Source organism: Hermetia illucens, chromosome 1, assembly GCF_905115235.1.
Source record: "Hermetia illucens chromosome 1, iHerIll2.2.curated.20191125, whole genome shotgun sequence".
NCBI classification, from domain to species: domain Eukaryota; kingdom Metazoa; phylum Arthropoda; class Insecta; order Diptera; family Stratiomyidae; genus Hermetia; species Hermetia illucens.
In genome coordinates, this window is record NC_051849.1 from 90,791,382 (window position 1) to 90,819,338 (window position 27,957).

General features: G+C 41.7%; 1 protein-coding gene across 1 annotated transcript; it reads right to left on the reverse strand.

Moving 5' to 3' along the window:
* Positions 1-159: 159 nt before the first annotated feature.
* Positions 160-27,956, reverse strand: LOC119646576 (synaptic vesicle 2-related protein). The gene is made up of 10 exons (XM_038047069.1): positions 27,130-27,956; positions 9,375-9,544; positions 9,063-9,319; positions 8,854-8,978; positions 8,735-8,798; positions 8,540-8,665; positions 8,409-8,480; positions 7,971-8,104; positions 998-1,267; positions 160-836 (listed from the first exon to the last, which is right to left on the reverse strand). Exons 2-10 carry the CDS (start codon positions 9,529-9,531, stop codon positions 542-544), a joined length of 1,500 nt encoding a protein of 499 aa, XP_037902997.1. The 5' UTR covers positions 9,532-9,544; positions 27,130-27,956; the 3' UTR covers positions 160-541.
* Between the last annotated feature and the right edge of the window lies 1 nt (position 27,957).

Consider the following 27,957-nt stretch of genomic DNA (forward strand, 5'->3'; position numbering starts at 1 on the left):
TCGGACAGCACTTAGAAGCCAGAATAAACGTTGAATCGTAACTAAGAATGAGTTTGAAAATGAATCTATACATGAACGTGGTCGAGTTATAGGACGGAAAATGATAAGTAATGCCTGTGAAAAAGACTTCAAAAGCCGAATTATTTAAAATAATGAAATAATGAAATTTTAGTGTTTATTAATTAGTTAAAAATTCAACTGCAATAAATAATTGAATAAATTAACAATACCCTATTTTATCTAAAGAGTGTTTAAAATATTACGGGTTCTTAAAACTAGCTTTAACAATTTGCCCTTATTCTAACGCCAGAAAGCACCGCGCTTTGAGAATCAGTTTTTTTTTAACTCGGTATGTACAATGTATATAGGTTTTGCAAATCAAATTCATTATTTTCCAAACTAATTTCAGAAACTTCCAAACTAACTTCAGATTTTTCCAAGTCATTTTCGGAATTTTCCATTTTAAGTTCAGACTTTTTCATTTCTAATTCAAAATTGTGAATCAGACTTGCAGAACCTAGATATCCACGCGTGGTAACACTTATGAATTAGATTCAGATCCTTGCGTTTCGTAGGGCAGTAGAAGACATGCTAGAGCTGCACATATTGCAAACAATCCATAAACTGAAACTGCACTCCAAAGCGAGGTCTGCAGGAGTACTTGGGCCACATAAGGGGTCGCCATTGCACCGAGTCGAGCCAGTGCAGAGCATCCGCCTACCCCTATCGAACGTAATGCTGTTGGGTATACTTCAGGTGTGTAAACATAAGCAGCTTGGAACAATCCTGCGATAACACCTCGTGCGAGGAAAAGTATTATTGTGAGCAGAACTCGACTGAAAATGACAGAAATAAGTCAACGTCCAATTAAATTGCAATTTGTATTTTTGTTTCTGCCGACAATACAAACAAGTAAGTACACTACGCCATTATTATAAGGTGCTATAGTGTACGTCTAATATAATGTGTTGACGTTACGTTAAATAATTTTACTTACTCGTTTGTGCTAGTCAAAGTCCCTACGCATACTGCGAAAAGCAGAAATTGTATCGCCATTGTCTTCTTACGTCCACATCTCTCAATGATTGCTATAGTGGCAAAGATCCCTGGGAATTCTGCTAATGTAGTCCACAATAGATCCATATAATCAGTTGTTTGTAGATGTTGACAGTCATTGGTAGGATCCTGTATAGGTTCAACAGGATTGTTGGCAAACATCTCAGTTGACATTAAAACAAGTCCGTAATAGCAAAATGCACAAGCCATCCTGTTGGGGAGTTTTGGAAAAAAATTACAACTGATGATATTAGAGGATTTTAGGTTAGTTAAAGTTTCTATATAACAGCATCGGACTTTGGTAAGTCATAGAATATAGGTTTGACACTTTTCTTACACATATGAATGCTGGTCGGCTGGACCAATTCCAACGCATTGACTACTCTTTAAAGTTTAGTCCTCGATTAACGTAGAGATATTGTACGTATGTACCGCTCAATGGATTCAAACTCCTTCCCTCCTGTTAGATAGCAAAACATCATAGTACATTGAAAAGGACAGAACAGACTAAGATCTAATGGCAAGTGAACATTTTGTTAGATAAACACACATAGCACAGCTTTGTGGAGGCAAGTGTGATTTTCCAGTATAGTCAGCTTCAGCGTATGTGACCGAGAAATCAGGCAAATAATTTCAATGCTAAAGTAGTTCTTTTCACACGGTAAGGCCTAGGTTAAAAAAAGCAAATCGAAAAACCGAAAACTAGACGCTTCAGGTATGAAAAGTTTTGTGCTGCCTTATGTGATGAACGATGAGTGCATGACAGTTCCGTTCAATTGCGCTCTGTTTTTGCAAGAGCCATTTACATAAATAATTTAGTTTGGAAAGCACTGTGTCGATAATAGCAGCTCCATAGGCTTCCCACTAGGAGTTCAAAATTATCAGAAAATGTAAAGATGTTCACCTCTAACAGATACAAACCAGTCGGGAAACCAGAAGCTGGACTTGGTATGAAAGGTTTTGTGTATTCCTTTTATAACAACATTTAACTGGTTATTTGTAGCATTGGTACCTAGCATATATTCATATATATGTCAGAATATTCACTTTAGTGTGATACTGACATTCAAAGTTTTAGAATTTGCATTACTATAACTTTCTTAATAATGGAGCGATTTACAGCAATCTTGGTAGAATCATGCCCTCTATTATAACCATTTCATGCATGACTCTAGAATGAATTTAAGGAGGGTTTAACAGTCAATTACTAAAAACGATAGTAATATAGTATCATTAACTTTATTTGAACGGGATGGAGCTTAGGTGCCGTATAGCGGCCGCTTCGTGATTTTTTTCATATTTTTCAGTGCGGTAGGTTTTGAGAATGGTCCGTGAAAAAAAGACCACTTTTCATCTCACCTCGCCCTCTCTTTTTGTTTTACACAAAACCTTAAAAAGAGCTGCTGAGAAGAGGATTCTTCATAAATGGAACTTTAATATCTCAAACGAATGTCAATTATTCTCGTTAATTGTGACGTCAGCATCTTGTTTGTACGGCTTAAGATGCAGTAAATTCAAACTCGACAGCATTATGCAAGATACTGTTTTCTATGCTCTTGCAAAATTTAGTACTCCTAAAAATAACTTAAGGGTTTTTTCAGTCAATTTGGAAAACTTGGTATTATATAATTAGTGAGTTTATTTGAGCAGATATCGGAATGGGGCATATTTTGAGGCCTAGATTTCATATCATCACATCATCTTGGTTTTTTTTAAGAGTTTTGAGTTGGATAGTTTTCGAAAATGAGTTTTGTGTCACTTTAAGTGTATACATTTTGATTCCTTACTGACGCATTTTACAATTTACGTCAAAACTACAACCAGTTTCGTAAAGTACTAATCGATGCTTTTCATATGATACCGTAACTATATTCGGTGAAAAAAAAATACATCACCCCTTTGCATGTATGGAGAGCCCCCTTTAAACTCAGCGTAAATTTATGTCACTCACTATATGCGTGGGATTTCATATTTCCCGAATTTCGTTCAGATCGGTGTAGCTGTTTTGGAGAAAAATGCGTGTAACAAATAGACAGACAGACATATAGATAGACGGTGAATCGATTTCAATAGGGTTTTGTTCTACACTAAACCTTAAAAAGTAATGAAGTGTCCAGCAACCGTAACATTTTATGGGTATGAGGTAAATTTGGAATGTTTAATTACCTCGTTTATAGGCTTCCTATTGGTTTTGTAAAGGGTGCAGTAAAATCTGCACTATTCGCCGGTTTCGCGACTTGCGAACTATCATTGTTTCTTCAATTTCAATTCGTGATGGAGAAATTCATTTGATTGTATGCACCATCCTCTTCCGTCTACTACATAACATTTCCATCCGTTAAATTGTCCCACTTCCAATTCCAGTTCCCGCACTCCCACTATAATAATAATAATAATAATAAAACAGAAACTTTCTGTCATATGCAGTCGGTTACGATGGTATGGCGAAAGTCATTCCAGACGTGTCCAGAATGCAACATACGCGAGGAACCAGCGGAGTTTTTTCAGATCTCTCAACGAATCCCAACAGAGCGTCCAGACAATACAGTTCTCGGTGACAGAAGCGAAAAAGTATTGGGATGGACTTTGGGGGTTACCCGCCCAGCATGCTGAGTGGATCACCGCCGAAAGCACCCACCATGCCAATACGCTTGGCATGAATTTTGCGGATGTTACCGAAGATGAAGTTCGACGAGCTATAAACAGCTCGAAGAACTGGAGGGGCCCAGGTCTGGATCGGGTGCAGAATTTCTGGTATAAGAAATTTACCAGCATACACAGTCGGGTGGCACGCAGTATAAATGAGGTCATAAGTCGGCCGGAGGAATTTCCACCCTTCCTCATTGCGGGGATTACCTACCTTATCCCTAAGAAGGACACGGTGCAGGACCCCGCAGACACAAGACCGATCACTTGCTTACCAACCCTCTACAAATTCATCACGTCCATTATTAGTGGAAGGATTAATGCGCATCTCGAGACCAACAACATTCTGACCGAGGAGCAGAAGGGCTGCCGAGTTGGGTCAAGGGGTTGCAAGAGCAACTCATTATCGACTCGGTAGTTATAGGACAAGCAACTAGAGGCCAAAGAAACCTCTTCAGTTGCTATATTAATTATGGCTTTTGATAGCGTTTCGCATACCTGGCTAATCGATGTCCTACATCTGTATCGCATTGATCCAAAACTAATAAAGTTTTTGGCGACAGTTATGGAAGGGTGACCTACCACCTTATCAGTGCAAACATCTGAGGGTGCTAATACCTCAGAGCCCATCCGTATCCGGAGGGGCATTTTTCCGGGGGATTCGTTGAGTCCCCTTTGGTTTTGTATGGCACTGAACCCCCTTTCATGGCTACTGAATGAAGCTAGAGGGCATGGTTTTGCAATAAAGTATGGCCTACGTGCTAAGTGCGAACTGACACACTTGACGTACTTAGATGACATCAAGCTGTATACTGGTACTGACGACCATCTTAGAAGTCTGTTGCGAATAATAGACATGTTCAGCCGTGATATTCGGATGGAGTTTGGATTATTGGATTAGACAAATATCGAATTCAAGCCATTCGCAAAGGTCATCACGAGCTGCATGCCGGACATAGCATTGGTGACCTCCACATCGCAGCTATGACCGAGACGGACTTCTACAAGTACCTAGGAATTCTGCAAGGAACCCATGCTTGAGTTAGTGATCTGAAGGATGCTCTGCTGTCCGAATTCCTGCGACGTGTAAAGCTGGTGCTGAAATCGCATCTCTCGGGGAAGAATAAAGTAAGCGCGTTGAGTGTATTCCCTATCCCTTCACTGGCTTATGCATTCGGAATATTGCCGTGGACGAAGACCGATCTGGAAAACGTCCAACGGCGGATACGGACAACTATGTCCAAATTCCGAATACATCATCCAAAGTCTGCCGTTGAGCGGATGAACCTGCCTCGTGACATCGGCGGTAGGGGCGTGGTTGACGTGGCGGCACAACATCATCACCAAGTTGACTCGCTACACGCTTATTTTTACAGCAAAGAGCAGGCGAGTCCCTTGCATGCGGCTGTCTGTAAGGCAGACTGTGGGCTGACTCCACCTAACTTGAAGGATCGATCTTTCAATCCTCTGAGTGGGGTGAAGTCGGACCAAGAGCGGATCGATGAATGGAAGTCGAAGGCAATGCACGGTAAACACGTGAATTGTCTTTGACAGCCATTTGTCGATTTGCATTTGTCGAACAGATGGCTGTGTGCTGGGGAGCTCTTTGCTGAGACGGAGGTTCATGTATGCCATTCAGGACGGCGTGGTCGCCACTCGAGCTTATAAAAAGCTCATCATGAAGTAACGGGTGGAAAACGACCAGTGCAGAATGTGTGGTTCGGCGTTAGAGACGTTGGTCCATCTCATTTCTGGCTGTACTGTTATGGCACCGGTGCAATACATCACCAGGCATAATGCTGTGTGTAAGGTTATCCATCAAAACCTTGCATATAAGCATGGGCTGATCACGGGAACATGTCCGGTTTACCGATATGAGCCGCAAGCAGTACTTGATAGTTCTGCTTAAAGGACCGGCAAGTTCTGACTGATCGCCATACTGCACACAACAAGCCTGACGTACTGTTAGTTGACAAGACGGGTCGCTCCGCGTATATTATTGATGTTGTTACTCCCCACAAGAGCAACATTGAACTGAAATACGTGGAGAAGAAGGTGAACTATGAGCCATTGGCTCGGGAAATCAAAGAAATTTGGCGTCTCGAGCGGGTGATTGTAGTTCCCATAATATTGTCAGCTACAGGTATTGTACCTAAATCCCTCACGGCTTCCCTTGATGTCCTGGAACTTTCGCACAGTCTGGTTCAAACCATGCAGAAGTACACCATTCTGAATACGTGATCGATGTTGCGGGGAGGACTCGACGGATTCTCCCACTGACCTACCACCGGCCACCACCACCAGTGCCCCTTTAGTTTTTAAGTAGGTAGGATCGTCCGAGCCTAAATGCTTGGCACTTAGTGCTAGTATTAGGTAAAATCCGGCATCTGCCGAGATTGTGATAACTCGGAAAATAATAATTATAAACGTTGGCGCAACAGTCCTTATTGGATCAGGGCCTTGAAGTGTGTTAGAGCACTTCATTCAAGACCGTAACGGTACACTACAGTACACTGTAGGAGGCAATGTGGTCAGCATTACGCTCGCCCAATATTATTACCCTGATTTGGCTCAGATACTCATTCACGGCTGAGTCGACTGGTGTCCGACCGTAAGTCACGATATAAATCGCACACAATGTTTGTCAAAGATGCATCAAATTTCTCGAAACTCTAAATCCTATTTAATAATCATGTAATTGTATACAGCTAGAAATTATAATTGACCCTTTTTGTAAGGTTTTGTGTAAACCAAAATCTTATTAAAATCGGTTTACTGTCTCTCTGTCTGTCTGTCCATTTATGTGTCGTTACTTCTATTGATACGAAATTTTGTGGAAAGGTTGAGTTTAAATTTTTTTTCACCGAATATATATTCAGGTGGGGTATCAAATGAAAGTTCGCGATTAGTGCTTTCCGAAGCAGATATTAGTTTCCACATTAGTTACGAAGGGGAATGTCCGAAAAGTGTCACTTACTTCAAGGACCATTTCTGAGAAACTACTCAACTGATAAATCTTAAAGGATACGGTGGTCCATGATATACATGGTATCTAGATCTCAACGTACTTCCCGGCTAGGGTGTTACTATGCCCTTCACAGGTCAACATCCGGATTCACGCAGTCTGATGGCACGCTGCAGCATATTTAATGAGGGGTCATAGGAAGGAGGTGCAGGAGTAAATTGAGAGTATATGCCGAACAACACCGTCGTTTTTAAGAAATTCACTAGTTCTTTCTTAGCGCCGGTCACCACACAATAGAATCGTACGGTAGGGTGGGGTGCACCACGTCTCTGTTCAGCCAGAGACCAATCCATGATCGAAGATACTATTTCCTTATACAGAACTGAGGGTTAGTTCTATGTTTAATTTCCAATTTAACTTTTCATCCATGAACTAAAAGACCGGAGAGATTGCGCAATCCTGCAACATTCAACATGAAACCTCAAAAATAATAGTAAAATTTTCATACATTTTAGAAATCAGCTACAAAATCAAGCACATTTATTTTCATTAAGGTTTGGATACTTGACGCTAAAGAAAAAATTGTAAAATGAGTATAATGGCGACCATTCTAGAAATCTGTATGCAATGGCATTTCTCTGGACATATGGAATTATGTAAGACCCAAAAAAAAAATGTATACCCTTCGCTATCAGCTTTTGGGGATGTGTGCTGGATTTAGTAACTATAAAAAAATTGTTTTTGTTTGTCGCCAGTGAAAGTTTTCTGTAGTGCAGTCATACGTACATCATTTATTAGTAGTGGAATTAATTATTCGTGAGACGTGTAATTCATTGGAGTTGAATTTCAAAGAAGTTTCAAAAGGCAGATATAGTTTAGATAGCTTCCAATCAAATGCTAATAATTGTCAACTTAAGTTCCGTCATTCGTTATTTGGCTTTCATAGAATATTTGCAACTGAAATTTGGCGAGTATTAATTGTTCGAATATTGTCCAACTTCATAAAATGCTGGAAGTTGACTCATGATTCCTATGTTGTGCTTGTTCTTAAGTACCGTACGTGGCGTTCATGCTGGCCCTATTCATTCTATTGTTCTGATTTTGTTCTCATGAAACTTTCTTCTGGATTCATAATTTCAACAAATAAAACACCAGATATTTACGTATCAATACTTTAAGAGCGGATTTGTAAAGTTGTTCGTGAGTCGACTTTCTGCTTACAGAAAATTTCATGTAGTTTCATTCATTGGCATTCATAAAAACATGATAAACTAAAAATAGTTTATAATAATAATAGACATACCATATGAACCACAACAAGAGTGTCGTTCTTCGTAGCGATACACTCAGCAAAGCTTTAACACTACCTCGGCTGATTGTTGGTCCATCAACAACTAGTCTTCCCAAAAGCATTGGTCGTTTATTATCTTTGGCAATCTGTAAATATCAGAAAAAGCTTCGTCGGAGTACAAATAAAATGGATAGGTTTTAAAATATACTATTTTTTTGGCAATTTTCAAAAATTCTTAATAGTTTTTGTATGTATATTCATATGTACAAATTATATTTATTATAATAATCATTTATGTCTGCTTGCTGCAAAAGTGCCAAAATTGAACTAAAAGTGGGAATAGTTCTATAGGAGAAAATAATAGCTGCTAAGCAGTATCTTTTATTATAGTCTTCGAAATGCAACTAAATCGGCATTTATAAAATATTACAATTGCTATTCAAGACTCACATCCTCAAGCGTTCGTAAAGCTTTCTCATTTTGACCATTTGAGACATGATATCGTGCTGATTCTGGCAACCACTGTAAATAGAGAATATTTCATTTTCATGATTCTCAATTGAAAAATATGTCACTCTCACCGGTGTTATTACAGCAAAAATGAACAAGGGTGCAGCTGAAAGTCCAAGTAGCCATCGCCAGCCAAGATTTGGGGCAACAGCCAATGCAAGAGCAACTTCGAAGCACGCCCCTAGCGCCCAGAAACACTGCAAAAGAAATTTAATCAACTTCCTCCCTTTACATATACACCCTATTACTATTCTTTGATTACTTACATCTAAAAGGACAACACATTTGGCCCTTTGCTTAGTTGGAAGGAATTCTGCATATAAAGTTACCCTGGAAGAAAATGGAAACTGTATTTCTCGAAAGGGCAAGTAAAGGTAAAATTTACGATTGGGGAACACATCCAATAGCGAAGCCCACCAATCCTCGAAGTAATAGCAACCACCCAAAACTCGGCGCTACCGCGCTTAACAATCCGTAAAGGAACAACAGAATGCCGCAAAGTGTTAAAGCCTAAAAACCGTTTCAAATATTAACAAGCGAATTGAATAATCAACTTAAATTCAATTTTGAAATTTAGGCATGTCAATTACTTACTGGTTTCCTCCCATATCGATCACTGAGCTGCGTCCAGAATGTGGAACTAAGCATCATCCCTAAAAATACTATTGTTGTGGTGAGAGCCTGCTGATATCTGGAAATGCCCCAATCACAATGTAATGCCGGACCAAGAACACTCAGTATTGTCATTTCCATTGAATCTGCCATCCAGCATAGCCCAACGCAAAGAGAAAGTTTCACCTGAAACCATCCAAAACCCAAAGCATTGACTGCCTGCTGCACAGTGAAAGTATCTGAAAAATAAGGATATTAGTTACTATTGAAAAATTTAAGGGTAAAAACACTCACCATCAGGTACAACGCTTACTGACGACAACTCGAATTCAGTGTCTAGTGATGTGTTGATTACGTGCGAATCATTAAGGTTGTTATTTTGCGGTACCTGTATGTTGGCGCCATCCATTTCCTCGTATCCTCTGCCAACTCCAGTTCTCCGGACTCCCATTTTGGTAGATCATCTAGAAAATTGTGAAACTATAGTCAAAAAACAATTCATTTATATTATACTCTTTGATTTTTTGTAGCAATTTCCTTGACAGTTGGATATAGTTTTTTTTAATATAAACGGGATAAGTCTTATTCTCTATTACATTAGATATCATTCAAATCATTGTATGTATTTTCTATTATAATAATAATAATAATCGTTGGCGCAACAATCCATGTTGGATCAGGGCCTTGAAGTGTGTTAGAGCACTTCATTCAAGACCGTAACGGTACACTAGGAGGCAATGTGGTCAGCATTGCGCTCGCCCGAGATTATTACCCTGATTTGACTCAGGTACTCATTCACAGCTGAGTCGACTGGTATCCGACGTCAAATCACGATACAAATTCCACTGCCACCAGTGAGATTTGAACCGCGACCTTCCGTATGACAGCCTTGCGCTCTAACCACTCAGCTATCCGGACACGTATTTTCTATTACTTGATGTAATTCTTCGATTTGCTCCTTATAGTTGATTATAGGCCATGGATCAAATAATGGGTATTAACATATGGAATGTATAATCAGGACATGTTACTCTGGACCCCTGGTTTTCTGATTAAAGGCCAAATTGTGTTCCGCCCCTACTACAAGTCTATCACCAACATCTATGTTTCTAAATCCGTAAATTGTTGTTTCACACTAAAGTGTCGATGAGCCACCTTTAGCCTCTACCTTGTATTTGCCTTAGAATTGCAGACAAATTATTAGGTTTGGGTGGTCAATTGGAAAAGTGCGTTTTCGAAGTATATCTGCTGTGTTTTTCGCAAACTTCAAAAGGATGGGCATCTATGATTATCAAATCTTCAAATGGATGCAATTGCATACTTATTATTATTATTCTGTTAAGGGAAAGTTGCACCGCGTCCTTGAAGAACTATTGTGCCCCTTTTACTGGTTATAGTGTACCTATTGATCATAGTATCTCAAGCAGGCCTATAACCGTTAGGAACTTTAGTATGTTCCCTACTTCCAGATCTTTCAGCCTTGCATCTGGTACTAAGTGTTCTCCCAGATGCCTCGACCTACTTTGCACAAGTGCCGGACACTGTCCCAGGACTTGTATAGAGGTTTCGTCCTCCTCCTTACAAAACCTGCAGGCAGTGTCCGTAGATATCCCTTGCTAGATAGTTCAGCCGGCAATGACCAGTGAGAATTCCCACTATGATTCGGAGGTTCTTTTTGGTGAGGTTTAAGCAATCCTTTGTGCGTATGGGTTCGTATCCCCCAATAAGCACCCTGGACTGCTACATCCCCGGTAGGCCCGCCCAGTATAGTTCCCTCAACCGTTCCTCTTCATTTCTTAGATTCATAGCCATGAAACCGTTTCCGATTCCACAGAAGGGTTCTGGCCCGTGTAAAGGCGTCCCTGCTCCCTTCTTGACTAGTTTGCCCACTGCCTCGTTGCCTTCCAACCATTGCATACTTACTGTATCCGCTTTAAAATTAGATCTCACAGAAACTAGAAAAGCTTTACATGTGTCGCTATGAGATTGGAATAATTGGTTCTAATTTCTGAGTTTAGAAATCCGTTTTCAGTTTACAAAGTATTTATTTATGTTTTATTTCCCTTTTTTCGGTAGGGTAGGTGAATATATAATATTTACGCATTGCATTTGGGCTACCGCAACATCCACCACCCCGTTATCAAAGAACTCGTTTCTAGTTCCCGGACTACGAAGCTTACAAGTCAGGGGATTCCTTTCATCAAAGGGAGCGGAGAGGAGGAAGGGAATTATTAGTTCAAAGAACCCTGCCATCCGGTTTCTCCACCGATCGAGGTCAATCTGCTTTACGAAAACAAGAATGCGAACATAACGTGCAACGCGGCTCCATCTGTTAATCCACCTCATTATGTCTTTGACAAATGTTATCCGGAGAGAGCTTCCCTGTACTTGGACAAAGTTGCCAACGAATCCATCTTCCACAAAAAAAGTATGATCAGCGTCGTCCACCGTGCCTTACCAAACTTATGCAGGTATCACAGAAAGCCTCCATACCCGAGAAAATAATTTATCTCACCATGCTTCCGGTTCAGTCACGGACCTAAGTTGTCAATGAGCAGCGCAGTTCCACTGCCTCTTGATTCATTTTGCCAGAAGCAATCACTTCCTTGAGTCTCTCCCAAGCATTATAGAGGACTTTACGTTCCTTAGCAAGGAAGGCCACGGGAATAACTCCCGCGATCATTGTCACTGCCGATTCTGAGCGCGATACCCGGAAAGCTCCCTGTCTCTATGCAAGGCGCTTACGATACACCTCCTTGCCAAGAGCATCGGCCGATAGAGCAGAACGGACTGCGCTGCACTTACAAGAAGACAGCCAGATATAGAAGTATCCCAAACATTCGCCTTCAGTCGACTTAAAGCCGAAATGTAAGTTACAACCTTATCCACTATTGCTTTGATTTGCACAATAAGTCTATCTTCGAGTTAAGTGTCAATCCAAGGTATTTACATTTCTGACATCAATTGTTACGAAGAGTACTATTCGTCGAGATCAACGGATGTATGCTTCAGCTTGATGAATAGCATCCACTGTGGATCTCCCTGTTCTAAAACCGAACGGCCTTGGAGATAACTCCCCGGCAGCAGTCTTCTTATGAGCTTTTCGAGTATTTTTTCGGGTATGTCAAACATACAGTGACCGGTATATAAACACTAGCTCAAGGTCTCCAGCGACAATGAGAAATGCCCGGGATACCCTAAGATCTCGGCGCCTTTTTATTTATGATAGAGGGGACTTTCTCTCTCAGCTCTTTCGCAGTGAAAAGTAGGCAATCTGTTGTTGTCGTCAACCCGAACAGGATTCATACGAAATAATGGTCTGTAATATAAAGCTGTCGTACGGAAGGTTGCGATTCAAATCTCACTAGTGGCAGTGGTTTTTGTTATCGTGACTGAATTTCGGATACCAGTCGACTCAGCTGGGAATAGGTACCTGAGTTAAATCAGGGTAATAATCTCGAGCGTGTCTTTGTAATGGATGCCTTCCGGCCATTTAAATATTGCGCCGAACGGCGAAGCTGATGACACTCCTTCTGTCCGCCCACCCAGACATAGATGGCTTCTCATGGCCCGGCATGGCGCTTATTTGGCCGTCGCTACCAGGTTCATAACATAATGTATAATACCACAGTGCCAACTGCAGCGCGACCACCCCCTGAAGTATCCTCCAGCGTTCTAAGAGCTTCGACGAATCTTCCGATGTTCACCTTTACGACATTCCACGCGCAGAGAGAGCGCTAGGCTGGTGGACGTCGAGGGACAGCGTCAACCACTTCGAACGCGATGCATTGATGGTCACCAAATTCCGAGCCCATACCTGATAAGTCAAGACGCTATGTAGCTGAGTCCTTATTCCGGTACTATTCGCTGATTAGAACTAAATCAGCTAGGAGCGAATTGCGCTAATAAAATCTTAAGCTGCGCTGCGTCGCATGTTGATTTATAGGATGCGGATCAGACTAGCTGTAGCCATTTTCACCTTAACATTCAACAATGCATATAGTATGCATGTACATATAACAAGTTATTTTGTAGGTAATCCTTACTTTTACTGATTATCGCTGAAGAAAACGGAAAGGTTGGTATTTTTTTTCTTTAATATTACACGACAGGAAATGGAATGGGGATCTGATCAAGAAAAGTCACTTTACACTCCTCTTGGAACTAAAATTGTTCAGCTGGTTGAATTTACCAAAGGCAAGCAACATAAATAGACGTAAATCAAGAACACGGTGAAAGCACTACGCAATAAATCATGGGAATAAAAGCAGGAAAGGCTTACAACAGCATCTAATTATATTCCCGTTGACCTCTGGTCAAATGAACGAGAGAAGAGAAGACAACAATTCGAACTGGAAGCTAGACGCTTCAGGTATAAAAGATTTTGTATTGCCCAATATGATGAACAGTGCGTAACAGTCCGTATGTACGTCATTAAAACTTTAATTGGGCTTTATTTTTTAAAGAGTCATTTACACAAATAATTTGATCTGGAAAGCAATGTATTGATAGTAGTCAACTTCATAGGCTTCACACTAGGAGTTCAACATTACTAAAATATGTGAAGTACACTTCCAACAGATACAAACCAGTCAGGAAACCAGAAACTGGATTTGGTATGAAAGGTTTTGTGTTTTTCTTATATATCAATATTTGAGTGAGCATTTGTTCCATTTGTGCCTAGCACGTAATGTATTATGTCAAATCTTAGTTTTAGAATTTGCACTGAAGCGACAACTTTGACCTGCTATAACTTTGTTAAATAGTGGAGCGACTTCCACCAATTTGGGTAGGATCAATATAATATAACGTATATTACAGCACTCACGATTCTAGAATGAATTTAAGGAGGGTTTAACAGTTAATTACTAAAATTTTTAGTAATATAGTGTTAATATAGTATTATTAATTTTATTTGAACAGATATCGGTATGGCTTATCGTATCGTATAGGAGCAGCTTTGTGATTTTTTTCAGATTTTTTGGTTGGGTAGGTCCCTGAAAGAAATTAGCCCTTGCTACCCCATGCATTGAATGCCAGAACTGAAGCCAGAAATATTAATCTAGGACTTTCATTTGATGTCCCACATGATTATATTTGGTGAATTTAGAACCCCCTTTTTCACCCATAGAAATCGCCTTAACTTCCACGTAGAACGATGTGACTCACTGTATGCGTAAGAGTTCAAAGTTCCCACTTCCCCACCAAATTTGGTGCCAAACAGTATGATCGTTTCTAAAAAAAAGTGCGTGTTGTCACACCAGACAGATGCGATTTCCGAACTTTTGGTGGAATTCTGAAATCGGAAAATGTCGCAAAGTTTGCCAGAAGACGCAATCAACGAAGCAGAAGAGCAGCTACATGAAGAATATACAGAGACTCAGAAGAAATTACATGTGGCTATCATAGAAAGTAAGAGCGACTGTGTAAGGAAGATGACACGGACCCTTGAGGTGGCGCCTACAAGAAAATAATGTCAAAAGCCAAAAGCAAACGCTCTTCACCAATTTTTTTCCCTAATCTGCTTTATGAAACGAAAATGAACGAAACGAATCTGTTTCCACAAAACATGAGCACCGCTAACCTTCCCACTGATTGAGGTAGACACTAACGAAGTTCCCTTGGTAAATGAGGAGGAAGTCCTAGAAGCCGCGAAAAAAAAAAATGCGAACAAAGCGCCTGATTTGGATAGCATCTCCAGCAAAGCTCTTAGGGCTGCAGTCAAGATAGCGCCAAATATGCTGCCGAGGCATTTACCACATGCCTTAATGAAGGAGGATTAGAAACCAATGTTAATTCCCAATCTAAACAAACCTTTGGGTGAAGCTTCATTCTACAGGTCGATACGCCTTCTAAATAATACTGGCATCATCTATAACAAATTACATCCTATTGCCGAAAAAGAAGGCGTTCTCTCTGAAAATCAGTTCGGTTTTCGAAAGGGGAGGACTACGACTGATGCAGTTAACCTGGTAACTAATACAGCCAAGGTCGCACTTGACGAGGATAAGTGCTGCGCAGCGATCACACTGATCATGTTAAGAATGCCTTCAAGTCCGCGAGATGAAGCAAAATACTTACTTACTTTGCCGACTCCTTAATTGATAGGCTTTTGTGCTGCAAACCAGATTACGGAATTAATATCGAACGACTTGCAAGTCTCACAAAGCTTCGATCGAGACCCACTCTTGTGGATTATTATGTATAATGGAGTCCTGATACTAGAACTTCCTATTGGTGGGGCCTCCATTGGTTTCGCGAACGATGTGTCGGTTATTGCATGCCTCCTCGAAGAAGTCGAGCTTTATGTGAATTAAGCAATCTATGAGATTAAGTCCTGATTGGAGAATGCTAGTCTATTGCTTGTAGAAAATAAGACGGAGAAAGTGCATGTCCATGAAAATCAAACAATATCAAACAATACATTCCAAGCTTACGCTCAAGCACTTAGGCGTAATGATTGACGAGAGGCTGAATTTCAAATAGCATTTAGAGTGTGCAGCCACGAAGGTATATAATACCGAAGAACTGATTTCCAGAATGCTCCCAATTATAGGTATATTATAGGAGAGGTGGAACAGGGGATATTTGGAAATGGATCGAGCAACCACAAGGAGAAGTTGGTTTCGACATAACGACGATTCTCCATGTTGCCCAAAGTGCACGAATATTGCGGAGGACGCAAGACCTTTTTTTCACTTTCTGATATTCGCAGCTTAGAGGGCTGCATTCGAAGTTATGATACAATCGAGGAGAACTTAAAAGCCGAAAACAGCATGCATTATATATTGAAGTCGAAGGCGATATGGACCCAAGTCGAAAAGGTAATAGCAGCTTAGGCAGGAAGAAGACGGTCGGAAGAATGAACGACAGAGGAGCACGAACGTGAACCCGAGTATAGGATAAATCATGACACAGCCCCGCGACATAATATCATATGGGAGTCCCACGGGGAGATTGGAAGGAGAAGGAGGTGGTTTGAGTGGGTAAGAGTCCCACATAACTGTCTGGCATGAACTAGCGGTAGCTTTTGAAGTTTTCAACATTCCATCGACCAAACGAACAGACAGACAGTAAACCGGTTTTTATAAGCTTTGTTTTACACAAAGCCTTGAAAAGGGCTGGAGCGAAGTAGATTCCTCATAAATTGAATTTTAATACTTCACACGAATGCCAATTATTCTCGTTAATTATGACGTCAACATCTTATTTGCATGGTTTAAAATCGAGTAAATTCGCGGGCAATTGATAAGTTTGTAGGATTTCCACGAAACTCCTAGAATGAAGTTAAGAAGGGTTCTTCGGTCAATTTCAAAAACTTGGTAATATACTATTAGCGATAGGACACTTTGAAGCCTACATTTCATATAATCGCATCACCCTGATTTTTTTCAGATTCTTGGTTTGGGTAGTTTCCTAGTCCTCTTTCACTTTAATCGTGTATATTTTAGCTCCTTACTCGCGTATTTTGCAATTTACGTCAATATCAGTTTCGGAAAGTATTAACCAAGGTCTTTCATTTGATACGCCTTCTCTACATCATGCTTTGCATGTATGGTGAGCCCCCCTTTAAACTCCACGTAAATTTATGCCACTCACTGTTTCCGTGGGATTTCATAGCTTCCATATGTCCACCAGATTTCGCTTGAATCAGAGTAGTCATTTTGAAGAAAAGTGCATGTGACAGACAGGGAGACAACGAAAACCTTAAAAAATGGGAAATCCTAAGTGAGCAGAAGAAGTTTAAGAAACAAAAAATAAACATGTCACTCAAGTTGAACAAGGAGGCTAAAACTTCAGTAGGTGGAAAAGTGGGGGCCAGGTGTAAGCGCCCGGAGGCGGGCCGATCTCTAAACGAAAAGTGTGCAGCATGAGCGCGATATATATTGGATCAGTTGTGATTGAAATGGCAGAAATGTTGCTGCTGTTTTACACTCAAGTCCAAAGAGGTGAACGCTGAATTCAATCTAAAGAAAAGGAAATAGTACCAGAATCTGAGAACTCTAAAAAAGGTGTTTCAACTCTGCAGCCAAGTAAGAACTTTCTTTGTGGAGAATACCGCAGGACGCCTTCAAAAGAATGAGATCCAAGCCACCAAGTGCAGAGGTTAAATCTAAGGGGTAAATATCGGTACTGCTTTAATAGGATAGTTTAAACTATAGGCTTTGCAGGAGATGTCGTGACTTATTCTCATGAAGATATGTGGTGACATTCACAGCGATTATTCTGCTACTACGCAACCTACACATACTTAGGTATACAAAAAGTTCGCATTGGGTGACCCTGGCTTAATGAGGGGCAGGTCTCTTTGAAGGAAATGCTTCAAGTGTTTCAAATATGCGCATTATGGGAGAATATGTACAGTGCTGTAGAATAAAAAGGTATGAAGGATGGAGGTAAACGATTCGAAGTGTATGTAAAACACTTTCAGTTTGCCAAACTAATCTGTAAATGACGCTAAATAGCTGGGAACAAGCCTCATTAAAAGTGTTTCTTGTAGGTCAGAATGGCAAGAATTAGCAACTCAGACTTACGTTTAAAACCTTTTTGTGGATGTCACTCTCTCTGAACTGTAAGTTATTATCATATATATAAATCAGTGCCTTAGTCTATATAAACATATAAGACGTTATTCTACTAGTGTCTACTGTCTGGGTCATCTGGGCGGTTACGATACGGGGAATGGTGCTCCCGAGGTGCCTGAGCAAGTAGTTCTAATCCGTTAGGTAACATTATACCTATGTCCTAGTTAGTAGCCTTAAGAAAGTTTCTTGATGAAGAGCTAACCGCTAGTGACCGGTACACCTGCGGACATACTGCGAGTCCGCAGAGCCGTGAATTGGCATCGACGAAGGTGGTAATTGTGGCGTTAAATTATATCCGAAGACAAGAAACAATGGTACGACCGATCTTCAGAGTGAAACTAGAAAAGGCTAAAACGCAATAAACTTGACCCACCTTACAAGTAATACGAGTTGCTAGGGTAGTTCACTGCGGAGATAAAGATCTAGATCTAGTGCTAATCAGCGCGTAGTATCGAAACAAGATCCCAGTCACGTGGCATCTGCCTAGTTGAGGTAAGCACTCGAATTCGGATTCTTGTCCAAGACTGATAGGATGGCTTTGATTGAATTCGGTATTTAAGCATAATATTTTTCAGTGTATATTTAATACGGAATGAGGCGATACAGGACTTTCGACGCAGGCTTGGTGCTCTGGAAGACCATGGCTTGGGCACGAAGAGTGTATCCTGGTTGATAACTTTATTGACAAGGCCCTTGGGCGAGGCATGTCACACTCAGCTTTAGAGGGAAGCAGATTTTGGAAATGACGGCGAGAAAAAGGCTGGAAATTTTAAACACCGGATTCATCCAATGATTCTGTGCCCATGCAGCGGAGCATTCCCGGTGTAATCTTTGCATCGGAATCACTGGTGTCATTGGTAGACGAATGATGAGTTCTGCAAGACTTCTCAACAAGCGACAATCAATATATTGCGTTCCAAGAAATTTGGCACAATGTTTAATCGCCCGGGAGAAGGCACGCACCATAAGGGCAAAGTATTGATCAACCAAAAAGAAACTTCGGAACAAGATATACAAAACAAAGCTCGCTGTTGGCAGTACGTAGTCGACCAGGCGATTAGGGCTCCATAGGGACTCGGTTATAAACTTGTCACCTGGGAAGATGAGTTTTTAGTATTTAATGAATTATATACTGTTAAACTTAAATTTTTTTAAAAAACAATTAATTTCATAAACTAACACAATTCATAAAAACTTTTTATATCTCAAAATGTCAGCGGAGTGCAGATGTCCATTCCTTTTTTTTCAGGTCGTTGTCAGTCGAAGTATAAGTCCAGCAATTATGCAGGTCCTCAAAGAGCTGTTGGTCTTCCCTACTACATATGGTCCCTAAGCCAAACGGCTCAGGTTCCTGACCGATATCCAATTCCACTTATCCACGACTTTGCGCATTACCTCGCGAATTGCCGCATCTTTTCGACCTTGGACTTAACCAGGGCTTATCATCAAATCCCTATAGCTCCAGAAGACATTCCAAAGACGGCAATATGCACACCCTTTGGACTTTTCGTGTTCACCCGGATGACTTTCGGATTGTGCAATGCGGCGCAAAACTTTCAAAGGTTCATCCACTCGGTCTTGCGAAACCTCGACTTCTGTTTCGTTATTTGGATGATGTTTTGGTCGCTTCTTCCTCAGATTTTGAGCACTTAGCCATCTCGAGTGCATTTTTCAACGTCTTCTTGAGGCCGAGTTAATCCTAATCGTTGAGAAATGCAAGTTCCTTCAAACACAGGTGAGATTCCTCGGCCACTCCATTTCCCCTGAAGGAATACAGCCCGATTCAGACAAGGCGCAAGCGATTACAAGCTTCCCGCGTCCGAAAACTGTAAAGGATTTGCGCAGGTTCTTGGGCATGCTAAACCGTTGCCGTTGAGCATCTTCTCTAGGCAGCTGAACCCCGCTCAACGGAACTACAGTATACAGTAAGCATGAAATACTTCCGCATCTCCCTTGAAGGCAGGCCGTTCACAGTGTTCACGGACCATAAACCTCTCGCATATGCTTTGAAACAAAAGCCCGACAAAGCGTCCCCTCGTCAGCTTCGACATCTGAGCTTTTTAAGCCAGTTTACGTCAGACATCCAGCACGTGTCCGACAAGGACAACATAGTTGCTGACGCTTTGTCTCGTGTCTCCGAGGTTAACATCCCCGCCTCACTCGATTTCTCGGCTATTGCCAAGGCGCAGGAGGATGACGCAGTACTTCAGAGCTTCAAATCCAACCCCAAATACAAATTTCGAGAGTTGCCCATCTTCGGCTCGAACCTCTCTCTGCTGCGCAGACTCGGAAAAGGGACCTCAGCCATACATTCCGGCCACCTTTCGCAAGGAAGTGTTCCACGCAGTTCACGACTTAACGCATCCAGGTATCAGGTCAACAAATCGGTTAGTCACCGATAAATACTTCTGGCCCTCCATGAACAAGGATGTCAAGTCCTGGGCCAGAGAGTGCATCGCATGCCAAAAGTGTAAAGTTACCAGACATGTAAGGAAAGAAGTGGGCTCATTCCCCCGCACTACTAATCGATTCCACACCATACACCTCGACATAGTAGGGCCTTTGCGAGACTCGCACGGTTACAAGTATTGCCTCACAATCATCGACAGGTTTACGCAGGGGCCTGAGGCAATACCTCTGAAAGACATTGCCGAAGCCCTCTGTCGAGAGTGGATACTTCGCTTTGGCATCTCTACAGTGGTCATCACTGACCAGGGAATGCAATTTGAGTCCACCCTTTTCTCGGAGTTAGGCAAACTCCTGGGGTTTAAACGCCAGCGGACTACTGCATACCACCCGCAATCCAATGGGATGCTAGAATGTTGGCACCGGACGCTGAAAGCTGCCATTATGGCACGTGACGATCCGTCCTGGACCCAAGTCTTGCCTCTCGTCCTACTCGGCCTACGTACAACCCGCCGAGAAGAATTAGCTGCCAGCCCCGCGGAGCTGGTATACGGGGAGAACCCGAGACTCCGAAGTGATCCGGTCTTCGACAAGAGATCGGGTATCACAGAGTCGGGGTTGGTGTGAAGGCCACTCCTCCCACCCAACACTCGCCCGCACCTGTCTGTGCGCCCAAGGAACGGGACACGTGTACGCACGTCCTGGTCAGGACGGATGCCATCCGGAAACCGCTGCAGCCTCCTTATGAAGGCCCGTACCGCGTTCTCGAGCGGGGAGAACATTTCTTTCAGCTCGAGATCGGTGGACACAAAAAGGCGGTCTCCCTGTCCAGGCCTAAACAATGGCGCGTTCGCTTCAACGACTGATGGGGAACAGCGTTCCGGATTCGGTCGCTGAAACCCCTCGGTTTCATCTGGGGGCGGAGTGATGTGGCGCGGCAGGATTCGCGGCATTCGAAATCTATTTCGAATACATGCAGATAGGGATGGAAATCACTTCGGGTATAGTACAGGGATACTTCCTCTGGAATACGCCACACTTTGATCGGCGAGTCAAAATCATCGGTTAAGTGCCTTGAATTGATGCTACACTCGAAAATAAGCTTTTTTCGAGCAAATCAAATCCAAAGCTGGCAAGGCAGCTGGAGTTTTGGCCCCAAGTTGGCAAATGGCAAACGTTGGCGATATAACCTCGAACAACAGAATCCTTCTTGCGAGTGCAACGTAGTGTTTAGTTTTCCATAGTCCAATAGCTTTAGATATAAACAAAAAGTCAAGGTTTTGCAAGCCTACGTGCGCAACGAATTTTGGCCAGAAGAGAATAGCGTACAAAACAAGCTCAGCTTTTAAAGGAACAGTGAATTATTTGACTTCAGGGCGGTGCACCAGACATCTTGAAATCGTGATAGACGCCAGGCTGAGTTCACAAACTATACTATGCTTACGATAAAGCATCCAATACCAGCGTGATTCCGACAAAGATGCTGCTAAGTATCGAAGTTCGTCATTCAGCCATCCGTCGGCATTAGTCTGAGTGCGGTTTACAGATGAGCGTCCGAAGATTGTATTGAGCCTTTAGTTTCGCCTTGGACGAGCTGAGACAGACTGTCGCTGTAATGATGTGTCGGATGAGGCAAAGCGTATCCACATATGAGAAATGCAGTTCCTGTGGGCCGCACTTCAAAAAGTATGTAGGTAACAATATCGACGAACACAAGCAGAAAAGGGCCGTTGATCGGTCGATCGAATATAGTCTTATCCTATTTCTCACTATGCATAGAGAAAAGCTAACTGCCCCAGCTGCACCCAGGGGAAGATTCTTTTTTGTCCCACATTTGTGAAGTATGTGTAAACCGCGGCAAGCGGAAGAAAGATTTACTTAGTCCCTCCTTATTTAGCTGAATATCAAAGGCCACTTAGACTAAATAGGACAATTCCGCAATTGATATAAACATCGAACAATTATCAAAAGAAACTGAAAGTCAAATTGCTCTGAAAATTGCGAAGCCAATTTTTCTAATCTACTACAAAAATTTGTCTTCATTGACTTTCTTCGCAATCGCATCTTTTTTATTTAACAACTTTAATCTCAATTTGCCTGGAAAAAATTATAAACATCAAGTTGCTTTCTATCAATTGTACTGTTCGAATATTTCACATATGTACGAGTGTGGACGCCAATTCCGTGGATAGCGGCTACTGAAAGCACGTATTGGAAAGTATGAAGCAAAAAGTGTTTTGATACTGACTCATTACTAAGGTAAAGGTGAGTGACTGTCTAAACATGTACATATAAATACAATAAATGCATACCTGCACATTTTCAGTAAGTAGAAAGGCGTATATCGGAAGGAAGAATCGGAAGCAAGATTGAAGATAAATATTTCTAAAAGTACTAAATTACCCGAAACGCTTTATTGGCAATGAGTTAGTCATTTAGTTATCTAATGCATGTAAACTACACTTCAGAGTTAAAGATAACTTTGTAAAGATGCAGGCTGGTGCTGGTGCAAATGCTAGGGAGTCGTCAAGTCCCTTTTGAAAAATAAATTGATGAGTCCAAGGTATTCTGTCAGAACCTGGGGTGTAGACCACTGATTACAACAAAACCAACCAACCAATTTGTTTTTTGAATAAAAGTATTGTTAGGAATTTTCACCCTAAGAGAAATAGATGCAAATATACTGCTTTGGATCGAAAAATATCGCTCACGACTGTATAAAGGTATTTTCACACGTTTGATTATCTACAATGGCAAAACGGGTATGATCTATGGCAGGTAAAGAATTTCTTCACGACAGTGAATTATGCTGCGAAGGATTACGGACGATTCTTAGAGTAACGCTTTGCCAAGTCGATTTACTTCACCAAATATAATTTTTCCCTCGAAGCCTATGGGGTTCGGAGCTATGGGTCCACAACCCGTCATCCATTAAAAAACCAAATATTATGTACAGAAACCAAATGAATAGCTTTGGGCAGTATTGACTACATGTGCCGAATTACAAAGACCCGCGGAGACCTATTTCGAAAATTTGAGGTGGGAAAGCTAAAAATGATTGAATAGCGGGAGAATACAATGTAAAATGAAAGAACTATCAGGTGCTATTCTCCCTAGCCTAGAGATGACACCTGGTATGATCTATAACACATTATCAAAACAAGAGTAGAAGAAGTGGTTGGATGTAAATCCCGGCTCCGAAAAAATGATTGGTTTGAAGAGGAATGCCAAGAAGTGCTTCACAGGAAAATGAGGGATTCAAACAATACATAGAATGAGGTACAAGGACGGAACCTTTGATGAACAGTTAATAAAATGTTGGGGCAAAAGAAGAGAAAACATTTTACGAAGAAGCGAAGAAGTTGTTGACAACATCGCGAGCAAACAACACAAGACAAGTCTACAAAGTAATGGAGAGCCTGATGCGTAGATATCAATCCAAAACCAGCCTTTGTGAAAACAAATTATAGCCTGACAGATGTATTTGGGACAAACGTCATCATCATCATGAACGGCGTAACAACCGGCATCCGGTCTAGGCCTGCCTGAATAAGGAACTCCAGACATCCGCGTTTTGCGCCGAGGTCCACCAATTCGATATCCCTTAAAGCTGTCTGACGTCCTGACCTACGCCATCGCTCCCTCTCAGGCAGGGTCTGCCTCGTCTTCTTTTTCTACCATAGATATTCCCCTTATAGACTTTCCGGGTGGGATCTTCCTCATCCATACGGATTAAGTCACCCCCCCCCCCCCCGTAATCTATTAAGCCGGATTTTATCCACAACCGGATGGTCATGGTATCGCTCATAGATTTCGTCGTTATATAGGCTTCGGAATCGTCCATCCTCATGTAGGGGGCCAAAAATTCTTCGGAGGATTCTTCTCTCGAACGCAAGAGTTCGCAATTTTTCTTGCTAAGAGCTCAAGTCTCCGAGGAATACATGAGGACTGGCAAAATCATTGCCTTGTACAGTAAGAGCTTTGATTCTATGGTGAGACGTTTCGTTTCGTTTTTGTAAGCTAAAATAGGCTGTGTTGGCTGACAACAATCGTGCGCGGATTTCATCATCGTAGCTGTTATCGGTTGTGATTTTCGACCCTAGATAGGAGAAGCTATCAACGGTCTCAAAATTGTATTCTCCTATCCTTATTCTTCCTGTTTGACCAGTGCGGTTTGATGTTGTTGGTTGGTTCGTCTTCGGTGCTGACGTTGCCACCATATATTTTGTCTTGCCTTCATTGATGTGCAGCCCAAGATCTCGCGCCACTTGCTCGATCTGTATGAAGGCAGTTTGTACGTCTCGGGTGGTTCTTTAAAGTCGATGAATAGATGGTGCAACTGATGTCCATATTCCAACAGTTTTTCCATCGTTTGCCACAGAGAAAAAATCTGATCTTTTGTTGATTTGCCTGGAGTGAAGCCTTTTTGGTATGGGCCTATGATGTTCTGGGCGTATGGGGCTATCCGGCCTAGCAACATAGCGGACAATATCTTATAGATGGTACTCAGCAATGTGACATCTCTATAATTGCTGCACTGTGTGATATCTCCCTTTTTATGTATAAGACAGATAATGCCTCTCTGCCAGACGTCAGGCATTGATTCGCTGTCCCACACCTTGAGCACAAGTTGATGAACCACTTGGTGTAATTGGTCGCGGCCATATTTAACCAATTCGGCTGTAATTCTATCGGCTCCTGGCGACTTATAGTTTTTAATCCGATGAATTGCACGAACTGTTTCTTCTATACTTGGTGGTGGCAGTATTTGTCCGTCGTCTTCAGTTGGTGGGATCTCCAACTAGCCGATGTTCTGGTTGTTCAGTAGTTCAAAAGAACTCCACTCATCGCTCCAATATGCCCATTCTGTCGGAAAGCAGATTTCCCTCTTTGTCTCGGCAGGATGAGCATCGAGGCTTCATCCTGCTTGTTGGTAAAACTTTCGCGCCTGGTGCGGTTGCTCCCTGTACTTTTCGAATTCACAGATCTGTTAGTTCTGACAGGCTTCCTTTTCCGTCTGTGAAGTCGCGTCTCCGCTCGCCGGAGTCTGTATGTTTGTGAACCGCTTTCCGCGCAAGCCAGGTACTTCCAACAACCATTTCGTGTGACCCTACTAATTGAATAATCCGCAGTCCGTTATCATTTGTATTTTGATGTAAGCTATGAGAGCCAACGTATCGCCTGAATATGGGCTCCGTGCCTACTTGGCTGTTAAAATCCCCAAGTATGATTTTGATATCATATCTGGGACAGAATTCGAGGGTTCGTTCTACTGCCTCGTAGAAGCTATCCTTCTCCGAGTCTGCAGTCTCCTCTGTAGGGGCGTGAACGTTAATGAGGCTTATATTTCCAAATTTGTCTCTCAAGCGCAGAGTGCATTGCCGTTCGTTTATGTTTTCGGAGCCGATAGCAACAGGTTTCATTTTTTGGCTGACTAAGAAACCTACTCCGAGCACATGGTTTACTGGATGGCCACTATAATATATGGGGTACTAACGCGTCTCCTGTAACGCTGTTACATCAGCCTTATATTGGAACTGCTTGGCAGCTTCATCTCTGTACAGGGAGCACATCTTCCATGAGAAAATGGGTATCGTTATTCCGTTGTCGTTGTGTTATCCCTCCAGTCCGAGGCTCCTGTTGTGGCTTCGTAACTTCGGTTTACCGTGTAGGGTTGTCAGCTCTACCGAACCCCCAACCTAGAAGACCAGTTGATACAATTTATCCCGTTTTTAGGCGCAGGAGACTCGCCTGTTATTCTCCGTCTGCAGCTTTTCATTAAGGAAGAGCTCCCAGTGGACAAACGTAGATATAAAAGAGGAGATGGGCTGGCACCTCTACTCTACAAGCTGGCACTGGAGTGTTATACGGGAGGGGGGGAGGGTGGGGGCACAATAGTTCTTGAGGGACGCGATGCGACTTTCCCTTAACAGAATAATAATAGAAGTTATACGGAAGTTATCTGTGGACACAGAAGGCACGCCTCCAAATCGTCGCATATGCCGACGATATAAACATCATGACTCGATCTTTCATATAACCAAAGGAGATTTTTATAAACCTCGATAAAACAGCAAACGAAATTGGTCTTCGAATTAACAAAAATAAGACGATTTTTATGAAGTAAACGAAAAAAATTACGTCCACTGGGCAGAGAGCAGAAAGACGAAGACCGGTAAGAAAACCCCAGAAGCGTTGGGCGGATCCTGTTGATCAATAGGGTCGCGATCGATATATCAAGATGGCCGAGGAAAGACTTCCTGAAGGCCAAGGATCAAAATATTCTTTAGTGCCTCGACGGCGACGACAGAATTCAGTATTTTTAAGTTGATCCACTACCATTGGTTTTGCCTGTAAATTACTGAACTCGAATTTAGATCGTTCAGATTTTTCAAAGTAATGCAAAAGTCGGTTAGTTTGCTGTGACAAAATAGAATACAATTATCTGGTTAGAACAGTATGCCAAAGGCCCTTCCTTCCTACTGACAGCAAAAAAAGCAGAAAGAGGTTAAATATCTTCGACAACCGGTGTACTTCGTGGATATCACAAAAGCCGACTATCGCATTTTCTATTAATTGTTCACGTAAGTGGCCAAATAATCTCTTTCAATCCGATCAATGGGTTAAAATGAAGAAAAAATCAAATAAAATTCCTTTACTTATTTCCGAAAAAGGAGTTCCAAGTCGAAACCGATTTCAATTGTTCTGTGTTCTCCAGACAATATCTAGGCGGTTCGCTCGCAAAGTTATCTTGAACGAGTGAATAAAGTCGACAATATATTGCACAAATGGCAGAGCTGATTGAAGTGGCTTAGTGCATCTTCGCCTATCAGCTGTTAGGAGTAGTTTGTCCACCTTGTGTGTCAACTTTATTCCTCATTGTTTTTGATCGATACGTGCTCAGCCACTTGTCCACCAATATTACATTAGTAATTTCGATCACGTTTTAAATGGCAGATGACGCTTAATTCTTAGTCCGTTTTGTACGGCCAAAGAGCACATTTGCATATTTTGTTTTGAACGTACAAAAACCAAGCAATGTATCAAAATTTACTCACAAATTTGATTGCTCCAAAAGGTGGAAGCCGGAATGACGATGAAGATGTTGAAGAAATTGCTTATCGCTGATGAATATGATTTCTTTGCTGGCGTCTGCTAAGGTATGCAGAACATGGTCATTATATGTCTGAAGTACATTGAACCGACACCGAAGCTGCTGATTGGAATAGTTGTTCCACTTTTACGTATTAGTAGAAGTCGATAGTCGCACGGATCATCACATTCCTAGAAATCCAGCTCAGATTTGCTTGGCTAGCAATTATTATCTGCACTAATAACTTTCAGCTTTTGAAACACAAGACTCTGAGAAATGAGAATGTAACCCACTACTAACGAAAGATTTTTCTTTAAGATTGCTTGCTTGGTGCCTATGTACATCACTGTTGTCACACCTAATTATTTACTACGGGGAACTCACAAAAACACTTTGTATGCAAAAACGTTTCACTCCAAACTTAAACGAATTGACCTTAAAAACACTGAGCCCACACTTCTAGAAAAGCTTCTTGAAGACGTTTTTCCGTTTCTTACTTCTCGACAAACTACCACCCAAATACAAAACTGCTTTCCTTAATGTCGATACACAAATGCGTTTTCAATGCGGACTCAGCACAAGTTCAGGTTAACAACTGTTTATTTAAGTCAAGTTAATGGAGAGACAGGTATGTATGTATGTGCACGTTCGTTCTTACTTTGAGCATCAACAAACAGAAAACGACCACACCAGGCAAGAAGATTCTCTTTAACATTGCATACCACGATTGTATCTCAAATACTCACATCCATCTTCTACCTGTAGCGAACAGGTAATACGAAGCAACTGAGTC